The following is a 12,480-nucleotide window of genomic DNA, read 5'->3' on the forward strand; positions in this document are numbered from 1 at the left end:
TGGAGCTAGGACTGAGACTCAGGTCAACCGAACTGCTGCCTTCCAAGCTGGGAGAAGCGGGAGGAGGCCAGGGAGAGGCAGAGAAGGAGATGAGAAGAGGCAGCAAAGTGGGAGGCGTCCTCGCCTCCGTGCTGAGGGAAGGCCCTCCTCCTTCGTGCCTGTGGCTCACCCTGGAATACAGCCTGAGGAGGGGAAGGATCCTGGGCCATGAGCTGATCAACGTCAGGCCCCAGTTTCATTGGAATCTGGACTCTTGCGCGTTTCTTCGTTATCAATTTCTTCCCGTTTAAAGCAAAAGAGTCCAAGGCCGCACAGGCTTGTCTGAGAAATAAAGGATGAGGGGAGAAAAAGCAAAATAGTTGTTTGGAGCAGTGGCTTTCGACTTTTTACAGTGACTCATAGGAGATACCTTTTATTTCACAACTCAGCACACGAACATACACACTGAACTGAACCCAAACTCCCTCACGATGCTGATGATCCTTATTATGGGCAGTGCACTGTGGCATTTTCTACGTCATTGTTTTCTCCCAAAATGCTGATCATGACCCATTAAGCAGATTCCACAATACGCTTGTGGGAAACAACCCAAGTTGGAAACACCTTGGTTTAAAGCAGTGTTTCTCAACTTTTTTTTTCATTATTGCTCCCCTGAGGAGGCTTTTTTAGACCTTTTGTTTCCTAATTGTCACTCCTCCTGACATTTTGATAACAGATATAGTGTATATCTGTGCTTTATATATTAAAAAGAGTAGGAGCTGGCCCTGTGGCTGAGTGGTTAAGTTCGCACGCTCCGCTGCAGGCAGCCCAGTGTTTCATTGGTTCGAATCCTGGGCGTGGACATGGCACTGCTCATCAAACCACGCTGAGGCAGCGTCCCACATGCCACAACCAGAAGGACCCACAACTAAAATATATAACTGTGTACTGGGGGGCTTTGGGGAGAAAAAGGAAAAAAATAAAATCTTAAAAAAAAAAGAGTAAGTTTTTTTGCCTTCCAAGAACCAATTTCTGCTCCTTGGGGGCAATATTACCCCTGTTGAGAATGTATTGGAGCCGTCATACTCATTTTCTGAGCCGCCTTTACGCACACTGTTCCCTCATCCAATGAAATAGTATTAGTCCCATTCTGCAGATGAATAAGCCAAGGCTGAGAGGTTACTTTAATTTTTGAAGATTGAAGTGGCTGGTAAATGGATGGGGAATCCAGAGACCTACTGAGATCCTAGCTCAGCTTCTTAATGATCTTCTCCAAAGCTTCGTTTCCTCACATGGAAACTGGTGGGATTGGTCCAAAGAAGGGCTCGCTAACCCGCAGGGGTTTTGTTTCTTTGTCCCATTTGACCTCATAATAACAAACTTTGATACAGCATATGCGAGACGTCAGGCTTCAATCTATGCCCTTTACATATATTAACTAATAGAATCCTCCTCACAATAACCTAAGAAGGAGATGCCATTATTACTTTCTCTCTACAGATGAAGGAATTGAGGCACAGAGAGATGGGGTGACTTGCCCAAGGTCACACAGGTAGTAAGTGGCACAGCTAGGATTTGAACTTAGGAGTCTGATTGCCAGAGTATCTGCTTTTAACCATGTACTTTAAAAGAAAACTTTTTATCTCCACCAAAAGTAGAAAATCAGTATCACCAGTAAACAGAAGGAAACAAAAAAATAAAGTGAAAAAACTTGTTCTAACATTCTAGCTAGATACTATCACCTGCTCCCAATTCTGAGCTGGAGGCCTGCTCTTTCTTTGTTAAAGAAAAGACAAGACAAGATAAGCAGAGATAGAGAGGTGTTAAAGGGCTTCTGGCAGCAAAATGAGACTTTCTCCTGGAATAGTCAGAAGTGTTGAGAGGGAATTGAAAAGAGAATAGCTTTCATGTGGGCACCCGCGCTTTCCCGCTAATTGGTATACCGTCTAAAATAAACCAAGATGGGATGGTCCCTTGTCTGGGCGTTGTAGGAGTGCCTGAACATGCCAGCCGAGGAAGGGAGACAACGCCAGCCAATTCCAGCGTGGAGGTGCGGCCCCGGGCCACCCACGCCTCTGGAAGGCAGCCGGCAGCGTCCGCGCGGAGAGGGGCAGCCAGGGGTGGCACCACGCGAGGGCCCGTCCCAGGCGCGAGCGACTTCGGCCGCCGCTTTCCCGCCCCGGCCTGGCTCTCCAGGTAACTGTCTTACGCCCATGCGGTCCTCGCAGACCTGTCACAGTTCACCCTGCGCCTGGAGTTTACCGTTTCTTCCTACTTCAGGCTCCTCTGTCCAAATGCTGCCTTGGGCATCCTCTTCGCCTGGGGGCAGCGCCGCCTCGGCCCTGCGGAGATGTGCAGGCGTGATATCGTGGAAGGCTGTGAATAAGTAAACAATAAGCAGCCAGAAGTGGCCTGTTTCCCACACGATACCCGGGGAAGGGTCCAATTCCCCCTACCCGTGCTCTGGGGAGAGTCCTGGCCAGGGTGCCAGAGCATTTATTATTTAGTGCTTTTATTGTACCTGTCCCAGGTTAGGTACTGTTCCAAGCAAGTCCAGTCCCACCCTTTATCTGTACAACAGCAAAAGCTGAGGGGCACAACAGGTGAGTCGAAGTGAGAAAATTAAAGGTGCATGCCCTTTTTTTCTCCCATAGCTTGGCTATGTGACCTTGGCCAAGCATCAGAACCTCTCTGAGCCTCTGGGCTCGAATCCTGGTTCTGTTGCTCCCTAGCCAGTAGAACGTATGCAAGTGATCTAACTTCTCTGGGCCTTGAGCTTCTTATCTATGAAATGGAGACAAGAGCAGAACCTCTGCATGTGGCTGCTGGGATGATGAGTGACATATGTGTAAAGCACAGTTCCTGTGTGACCCAGTGTGGATCTCCGCTGTGATATTCTTTAATGGTGGTGGTGATCTTTTTTAACGAGCCCCTGTTCTGTGCCAGGGACTCCACGTACATTTTCTCTAATCATCACGTCTCTGATGTAATCCCTACTTTCCTCAGTAGGAAGACTGAGGCTCAGTGAGATCTAGTGACATCCCCAAGGTCACAGAGACACATCATGGCAGAACTAGAATTCAAACCTAAATCTTGCCCTGTTCTAAAATTCTTTTTAAATTGGGTCATAATTTTCTTTCCAGCTATAAAATGGAAATAATAATTTCTGCCGCTTAGGTCTACTGTTAGGATTAAATAAGATCAAGTTTGTGAAGAGGCCTCTATTGATGCTTGCTCTAGCTCAGCTCAACTTAGCTTCTCATTCCCCAGGGTAATTACTTAAGCATAGGCCTTTCATTTTCATAGTAAGGAGGCTGTGGACCTCCTCTTAGTCTCTGGGAGGCAGTATTATCTGATGGCCATGGGAGGGGCTGAAAGTATTAGATCAAAATCAGAACTGCCAGGGTTCCTTCCCACGCCCCAACCCTGACCTGCTGAGGCTGCTTTCATCTTCTGGGTTTTCTGGGCCTCTCAGGTGTCCCACCCACCCCACGATGATTGGGAGCACATAACCCTTTTCTCCCTTTCCCAGGGTCAGTGCAAAACTGCATTTGATAACATCTGACATCTCCAGCTTTGAACTTTAGGTAGAGGGAGACCTCATGGTTATTCAGCTGTTGTGAAGTTTGTTTCCCCCTGCCTCCAACAAATGATGTCCTGTGGTAGAAGTACGGCCCTGGCAAAGAGGGTGCATACATCACCTCTCCTAATGGCTTGCCTTGCAGTGAGCAGGCCTGGTGCAGTCCGCCCTCCTGCATAATGTATGAGCCCATGGTAGGAACAGAACACCAGCAGCAGTGAGAGTGACCACTGCAGGTCACGGACGTGGCCAGAGGCCTTGCCAAGGCTGACGTCTCTCTGTTGGCAGGAGCTGAGGAGAGGGAGGGAGTATGTGTCACCTGAGGCCTTTCCTGGTGCTGAGGCGGGAACTGGCCTCATCTTTGCCCTCAGGATTCTGCAGGGAAGCTAGGGATAGATAAGAAGACACCCCCCAAGAAGACAGTCTGACCCTGCCTTAGAATCAACAATGGTGACATTGGGGACAGCTAGACTCCTGTTTTCTGGGCTTGAAGTCCCCTCTGAGAGGGTTGGGGGTGGCAGAGGAGGTGGCTGGAACCCTCTCAGTGTGGCTGAAGGTCAGAGAGGGGATTTGAGAACCAGGGACACAGACTCTGGCAATTTCTCTGGTTGCCTCATGGTACAGGAAATCCCCAGGGGCGGCAGCTGTAGCGAGGAACACTGGGGTGGAGAACATGGACAAAAGTAGGTACAGGGTGACACTGCTTTCAGGGGAACGTGCCAGGATGCAGCAATCGTGTATGAAGTCTGTCGCCTCTGCAGGGGATGTGTGCTTACATGAGTGTGCAAGTGTGTGTGTAGACCCAAAAAGGTCTAGAATGGAAGAGGGAGGTGTGAGTGCCTTGACAGCCAAGAGAACCAGAGCATCTGGAGAACAAGACTTCATTGGTGGAGAGAGTTGGATTTGACTCATTCATATAATCAGTGAGTTCTCACTGGAGGCCCCCAAGGCCAGGCCAACTGCTAGGGCTTGGGACATGGAGATGAATCAGACCCAGGCACTCCCAGTCTAATTGGGGAGCCAGGCACCAAAGCAGAGAACTCAAATACCTTGTGATAAGTGCTAGAACAGCCCCAAACAGCCACCAGTGTTTGAGGTTGGCAGGAAGACCTCCCTGACGCAAAATTGAGCAGAAGCTTGAAGGATGAGGAAGGAGTTCATCAGGGAGGAAATGGGAAGGGTGTTCTGAGAAGAGGGTACAGCATCTGCAAAGGTGTGGAGCTGTGAAACTGTGTGCACTGGTTCAAGAACCTGGAACAGACCCTACGGGGGAAACTTGAAAGAGCTGATGGGGCACAAAACAATGTTGTTTGTTTACATATTATCTAATCCCCCTCCCCCAGGGGAATTTAAGCAGGAAATTTGTCTGCCTTATTCTCTGCTAAAGACCCAGAGCCTAGAGCAGTGCTTGGCACCCAGTGGGACATTTTGTGAATGAATAAATGGAAGATACGTGAGCCGGGGGCCGATTGTGTTGACAGTCGGCTGAGGCATTTGGGCTTTATCCTGGAGTCAGTGGGGAGCCTTTGGGGGTTTAAAAATTATAAGAGGAACAAGATCTGATGTGGGTGGGAGGAAATCGCTTTGACAGTGATGTGAAGGATGAAGAGACCAGATGATGAAGTCCTAAATTAGGGCACTGTCAATAAAAATGAGTGGGGTTGGGTTGAAAAAATATTGAGGATAATTCCGTACAATTAACAAGTAGCTTTGATTTTTACACTATCCTTGTGAGGCAGCCACTTCTCCGTTTTACAGATGAGGAAATGGACTCAGCGAGGCTCAGTGATTTGGCCGAAGTCACACAGCAAGTTGGTGGTGTAGCCCGGGAGTTGAGTCTTCCCTTTGTAGCACCGCAGGACCCAGCATAGGATGAGGATCCGACTCAGGCGGTGGCGGCGGGAATTAATTCGCCATTTCCGTTCAGTAAGTGAGGGAAAGTCCGGCAGACCGCGACGTATAAGAGCTAGCGGCCCCGGGGGATCCGGCAAGGGAAGCGAGGCGAGGAGAAGGAGGTATGGGTCTCGGCGGCCGCCGTAGGAGCCGCGCTCTGATCCCCATGGCAACAGTGAGAAGCAGAGGGAGGTTTCTGGTTGGAGCAGCCTCCGCGGCCGAGCGGACCCAGCTCGGCGCAGAATCCGTGAACCGCCCACGGCCTCGAGGGTGAGGTGATGGGGCTGGGTCGCCGGAGGGAGCCTAGAGTGTGGGGACAGCGGCGGGGCGTGGCCTGGGTCGGGCTGGCGCGTGCGAGGGAGGCGTCGCCCGGAATCTCCCGACCCCCGACCCGCACTTTCCCGACCAGGGGCCATCTTTGGGCCTCGGTTTCCCCAGACGGGAAATAGGAGAAGGGTGGGCAGCGCAGTGCAATGGCCCCTCCCAGCCTCTGAGGTGCAGGACGTTCTCTCCTCTGCAGCTCCTGAACTGACCTGCGCTGTCCTGCCCCATGGACGTGAGTCCCAGGCCCCTACCGCTCTCAGGAGCCGCCCCTTCAGCGCCCTAAACTCACCCTGAGTGTGCCTGCCTTCGAGCTGAGCCCAGACTGGAGAGGGGGCTCTTTACCCAACACAGACCCTTCCAGCTCAGGACAAGAGCTGGCAGACAGTGCCAAGATGGACTTCCCACGGGAGGGCACATTCCCGCCTTTCCTGGCAAGATGAGGAGTGTGCCAAGTAATCAAGGGGAAAAGGCATTCCAGGCAGAGGGAGCAGCACGGGCGGAGACCTGGGGGTGAGGTAGAGGATAGGGTAGTTGGGGAACTGCCGGGACTTCACTATGGCTAGAGTGGAGAGAGGGAGGGAGAGAGAGGTAGTCGGGGCTAGTGTGGGGCCTTTGTCACTGAGATAAGTTGGGACTGAGTTGGGAGAGCCATTGATGGATTGTAAGGAAGGGAGGGATACACAAGGACAAATGGCGTGGAAGGGGGCAAAATTGCAGGTTGGAAGATAGAGGCCAGTAATATGGACTGAAGATGGTAAAGTAGTGGCAGTGGAATTAGAGACAATAGACCCGGTCAGAGAGGCGTTCTGAAAGGAAGATCAAAAAGTGTGGGAAGAGTTTAGAATGACCAACAGGTCCTTGATGGTGCTGCAATGGAGATGACAGGGAAAAAGGCAGGTTTGGAGGACAAGGTAGTGTAGTCCCAGGAATCTCTCCCCACCATGTGGTGGCTGTTCCTCCCCTTTTCCTAGCCACCTCCGTGTCCCTCCTGGTATTTCTGTGTTCCTGCAGTCCCTCCCCACCGGGTCCTTGTCACCCCTTCCTCCTGTGCTCATCCAGGCCTCCTCTAGCCCCTGGAATCCAACCCCGGCTCCTGTCAGCACTCCTCCCCTGCTGCTCCCCATCCCTGCCATCGTCTTCATCGCTGTGGGCATCTATTTGTCGCTGCTGGGCCTAGTGCTGCTGACTAGGCACTGCCTGCTGGTGAGGGGCCTGGTGGTGGTGGGGTGGCTGAAGGGTGGGCTCTAGGAAAGAGGAACCCAGTCAATCTGCCCCTCATCTGCAGGCTCTTACCCTGGGGCTCCTTTGCCATTTAGTCCCCACATCTGTCCCTTTTGTGGGACCAGGAAGTCCCTCCTCTCTTGTCCCTAGCTGAACCTTCTCCTGCCTCTCTCCCAAAAACCGAGTCTTGGCTGTCTCTCCCTGCTGCCTCTCCCGGATCTTGAGCCCTGCCGTCTCCTAGGCCCAGGGCTGCTGCACAGCCTGCAGCTCCCCCTGCAGGAAGCAAGGTGTCTCTGGGCCCCAAGACTGTTGCTGGACCTGTGCAGAAGCCTGTGACTTCCCTCTGCCTGGCCCAGCCCACTGCCTGGATGCCTGCTGCCTCCAGCCCACGGAAGCTGTGAGTTCCCACCCTCTCCCCTGACCCCCTGAGCCCTGATCTAGGCCCATCGGTGCATGCATTTTTTTGTTCAACAATTTTATTACTGAGTACCTACTCTAGGCCAGGCACAGTTCCACATACAGGGTCAGGTGGAGTCAGCCAAAAACAGCAGAAACAACATATCAGATACTTTCTGGTGATAAAAGCTACTTGGAGAAAAGAAAATAGGTTGACAGCTGGAGAAAGTAGGTGTGTAACATGTAGGGCACATAATCAATTTTGAAAATAGTAGTTAAGAAAAAAGACAGAGCCCCTTCTGCTCGTTGATGTGTGCTGTGTTCCAGAGACTCTGCCACTTTATTGACATTATTATTATTATTATTATTTAATATTTTATTCTTCCCTTTTCTCTCCAAAGCCCCCAGTACATAGTTGTATATTTTAGTTGTGGGTCCTTCTAGTTGTGGCATGTGGGACGCCGCCTCAGTGTGGCCTGATGAGCGGTGCCATGTCCGCGCCTGGGATCCGAACCAGTGAAACACTGGGCCGCCAAAGCGGAGCGTACGAACTTAGCTGCTCTGCCACGGGGCCGGCCCCTGACATTATTATTTTTTTCAACAACCCTGAGAGCTGGGTATTTTTAAAAACCTATATATGGATTTTTTTCCTGATTACAAAAGCATTGATTACAAAGTATGCACGTAGAAATACATAGAAAGTACACTTCACTTTAAAAACCAGCTCTCGGACCAAGGTTGCTACGTATTATGTGTGTCCCTCGCATACTAATACAGTACCATCACTGCTGTATCGTACTATTACTGGGTAAAAATGGGGTTCTATTACATACATTATTTCATCCCATCTGCCACTTGCCCTTTTTACTTGGCATCACATCTTGGTCCCCTGTCCCTGGCTGTCCATGTAGATAGGTAAGGATTTTTATCCTCCTTTTGCAGGGGAATAAATTGGCTCAGGGAAGTTTAGTCACTTCTCCAATGTTACACAGCAGAGTTTTCGTAGCAAATTGCTCCATAGTGTGTTGAAACGGAATCTTCAGGGAGAAGCCTGGCTTGCAGAGGACAGGCCATTTTGGCATTTGTGGGTTTAAAGATATTACAGGTAATTGACCACCTTCCTGGGCAGTGTTTATTTTGGGCTCAGGATTTAGACAGCAAAGCTCCTGCCCTTCAAGTGGCGCCCTTCCCCGGAGGGAAGAGTGAGGATAAAAGACCAAGCAAATTCATAGCTTGGGACGACTGTAGTTGATGTAAATCCCTGGGAGATGTTTTGAGTTTCAAAATAAATTATAGGGCAAAGAGCGCTCCTCTTTCAAATAATCTGCTTTTGGTTTCCCAGAGGTAGCCAGGAGAGGGGTCCCAGGCCTGGGGCTAAGGGGACAAAGGGGAAAAAGAAGACAATGGGTCCTAAAACTCCTATTTTGTAGGAAATGCTGAATTACAAAATTATTTCTGGCTCCCTGTCATGGGGACAACGCCCCCTTCTCTTCTGTCGGCAGCAAGGGGCTAGTCAGGGACCTGTCCTCCTCCCTGAGAGTGAGGATGAAGTGAGGTGCTCTGCCAGCACAGAAGGTGGGCTCCTCCCACCTTCCTCTCCAGGGCTGCAGGGAATCCCAAACCTGGAGTCCTCAGGGCCTGATTCTGCCTGGCTTCCACCAGAGCCAAGAAGGGTTCTAGAATGGCAGAGGGTAGCCCAGAGTCATACTGTCCTTGAACTGTCTTTCCACAAAGTACATTAAAGTGTCTCTGTTATACAGTTTCCCTAAGTTACAGTAACAACCACTGATGTTACAAAGCTCGTGTCTACTTTACAGCTGTAGAAACTGAAGCTTACAGATGCTTGAATGACTTGCCTGAGGCCTGGGCCGGGACACAAACCCAGGTTTCTCTTCCTCTTTCTGGGGGGAAACCTGCCTGCTCTGCTTCTTTCACAGAGATGTTGTGAGGATCTAGTTACTCACCCGCTTGTTTACTCACTTACCAAAGATTTATGGAGTCGTCGTTGGGGCGCTTGCTGGGCCCCGGGAGCTCAGTGGAAACGAGACAGACACAGTCTCAGCCCTCACAGGGCTCGCATTCTGGAGAAGAATGGAGAGAAATAAGCAGGCACTTCTAGCAGAGCATGAGAAATGATGTGATACAGTGCAGTGGTCGCTTCTCAGCCCTGTGTGTGACCAGAAGTGGGTCTGAGGCTTAAACAGAGAGCCAGGCGTCCAGGCCCCATGCTCAGTTAGTCTGGGATGGGATTGGAATTTGCGAATTTTAACAAGTTCTCATGTGACTCTGATCCACACCAGCGTTAAGAACTACTGCTGAGGGGCAAGAGAGCCATGACAAGGAGAAGAGCCCCTTTTCCCTAGCGCTCCCTAGCGCTTTCCCTATGCACCAGGCCTCACTGCACTTAGTTCTTTCCACTGATTCCCCACAATGACTCTATGAAGTAAGTGTTATATTTGTTTCAGAGATGAGAAAACTGAGGCTCAAAACATGAATTACCCAAACCTGGGCATGAAGTAGATTCAAACTGGGGCCTAAGCTCTAACCAGTAAAGATGGCTGGCCTTCAAAATCAAAGTGAAAGAAATCAGAGTGAAAAACTGCAGAGCCTAGAGAAACACAAGGGTTAACAGTCACATGGAGTCCTTGTTTAAGGTACTTAAACAGCAGATTCCTTCCAGAAGCCACATGGCTGCTTGTGAGAGATGAAAAATCCATTAGACAGTTATTAACGACCAGGTCTAAACCCTTCCAGTGGCCAGAGCCAAGAAATGCTTTTAATACTCTCTTCTCTGAGGTGACAGCAGCAGAGCCTCTCTCAGTCCCCAGTTCTGCACACACAATGACAGTGTGGTCCTCCAAAAACCCACAGAGCCAACTTCATCCCCAGAGATGCCCCGAACCAGACCCTCATCAAACACAAGGAAACGACTTCGCTCTCTCTTCCACCATGACACTTCCAGCCTCCTCCTTGAGAGAGAATTCTGTTGGCAGTAACACCAGCCCAGTGGATGGCAGGTCCCCTCCGCTCAGTGGAGCCCCTAGTCATATCTGATCTCACCAGTCATCTGACACTGCACCCCGAAACCTCAGCTGTTCAAAAGGTCATTCCCCTATTCCTGGCTTGGCCCGGTGTCTGAGTGAGCTGTGCAACTGTGACTGTCACTAGCTCTGCCTCAGGCCTCAAGGAGCCAATCTTCTGTCACACATCCTGGGTGTGCCCCAACCCTGCCACTTGGCCTGACTCCAGTCCATGCCTGAAGCAGTGGCAGATCCTTCCCGTCCCAGGGCAGGAGAGGGGTGAGCTGGAGTGGGCTGGTTCTCCAGTCCTGTCTCTAAGGACATGCTGTTCCTATTTCCCAAGAGGCAGACTGTTTCCCCTGAGAGCTGAGAAGTCTTTCTTTTTTTCTTTTTTGCCTAAAGAGGGAAAAATGATATGTTTCGTTTCATCCATTCATTCAACATTCATTGCTGAGCATGAGTCCTCGTGCTAGCTCAGCGGAGATGTGAGATGATGCCCCTCCCCTAGCAGACCCAGAAAGAAGCTGATATTCCCGGCCTGGGAGGCAGTAGGGTTGAGGGGCTCTCAGGACTGGAAGCAGGCAGGCCCGGGCCGTCCCAGCACGTTCCCTAGTTGTGATCCTTTGGGTATCACTCCCCTCTCTGACCCTCCATTTCCTCTTTTGTAAAGTGGCCCCTCTACTCAAGGTTCTGATAAATAAAAGAGATGTAACTCTTTTTAAAAATATGCAAATTGCCATTTTCAAAGAAAATGAGAAAGTTTTTTTTTTTTTTTTAAAGATTGGCCCTGAGCTAACATCCGTTGTCAGTCTTTGTTTTCTTCTCCCCAAAGCCCCCCAGTACATAGTTGTATATTCTAGTTGTAAGTCCTTCTGGTTCTGCTGTGTGGGACGCCGCCTCAGCATGGCCTGATGAGCGGTGCCACATCTGCGCCCTGGATCTGAACCGGCGAAACCCTGGTCCACCAAAGCAGAATGTGCGAACTCAACCACTCAGCCACGGGGCTGGCCCCAGAAAGATTTTTTTAAATCATTCATGAATGCAGTTTGTGCCTTGCATAGAGTAGGTGCTCATGCCAAGGAAGAAATCCACAAAACCAGCAAGTTGTTTTCATCATGGACAGAAAATGTGTCCATGCTTTCCCTGTTTACTGACTTTCAATTGCACGAGGCCACGAGGATATAGTAGAAGCATCTTTGAGCCAAACATTGGGACCTAGAGTGAGACCGGGGCCAGTTGATCTCTGGTTCTCAGACTCTTCGCCTATAAAATGGAGAAAGAGCGAACCCCCTGAATAATTTCTTCCAGCTCCTGAACTTAGTTGTTTGGAATGTTGCCTCCTTGCTGATTTCTCAACAACACAGGGAATTGATTTGTTCCCAAGAATGGTGGATGGTACCCTCTGTTCCACTGAGCAAATGGGACTTTCCAGGCCTCCCTGTTCCCTTCTCCCCTAAGAGGGAAACAGCGTTAGGCTCTGGTCCACCTTCCTCCTGTCCACTTCCCTCACCCCTTTCTCCTCTCCCTCAGGGTTGGGCCCCTTGCTGCCCTCGCTGCTGTCCACTCTGCGACTGTGCCTGTGCGTGCCAACTTCCTGACTGCCAGAGCCTCAACTGTCTCTGCTTTGAGATCAAGCTCCGATGAGGACCCAGAGTCCTTGCCCTTTGGGGAGAGGCCAGCCCCCAGGGCCCGCATGACCTCTTTCCTGAGAGGCCTCAGGACAGTTTTCTCCAGGCCACTGGAACCACAAATGACCTGTCCAGCTCACCAGCCTGGGAACCAGCCGTGGAGAGACTGGCTCCCTGCAGAGCAGGACTCAGAGAGCCCTTGGCTAGCTGGACTGCAACCCCTTTGGAGGGCCAGAAGAGAGAGGGGCTAGAGCTCTGGCAGGTGCTCCTGCCCTCCTCTCCTCCTCCCCTAGTAAGCTGTTATATTTAAAGTTGAGGGCAGGGGACGCTGCTCACCACAGACAGCATTATGGGAGGAGCTTGGGCCTTGAGTATCAGATGTAGGGGTCTCTCAGCCACACCCCGTCCATGGATCTTGGTTATTTTGAGATGTGAGTGT

The 12,480-nt window shown here is 50.7% G+C and overlaps 1 protein-coding gene across 3 annotated transcripts; it reads left to right on the forward strand.

Annotated features, from left to right (window-relative positions):
* Positions 1–5,405: 5,405 nt before the first annotated feature.
* LOC102148001 (male-specific sperm protein Mst84Db) lies at positions 5,406–12,069 on the forward strand. Of its 3 annotated transcripts, none has more exons than XM_070231973.1 (5): positions 5,406–5,485; positions 5,973–6,008; positions 6,836–6,979; positions 7,239–7,394; positions 11,944–12,069. In XM_070231973.1, the coding sequence occupies exons 2-5, from the start codon at positions 6,003–6,005 to the stop codon at positions 12,055–12,057; spliced, it is 420 nt and encodes a 139-aa protein (XP_070088074.1). In that variant the 5' UTR covers positions 5,406–5,485; positions 5,973–6,002; the 3' UTR covers positions 12,058–12,069. The 3 variants fall into 3 exon arrangements, with proteins under 3 accessions (XP_070088074.1, XP_014585519.1, XP_070088075.1); XM_014730033.3 differs by lacking the exon at positions 5,406–5,485 and adding an exon at positions 5,602–5,722; XM_070231974.1 differs by lacking the exons at positions 5,406–5,485; positions 6,836–6,979 and adding an exon at positions 5,617–5,722.
* The last annotated feature ends 411 nt before the right edge of the window (positions 12,070–12,480 follow it).

This window comes from Equus caballus, chromosome 13, assembly GCF_041296265.1.
Source record: "Equus caballus isolate H_3958 breed thoroughbred chromosome 13, TB-T2T, whole genome shotgun sequence".
NCBI lineage: Eukaryota > Metazoa > Chordata > Mammalia > Perissodactyla > Equidae > Equus > Equus caballus.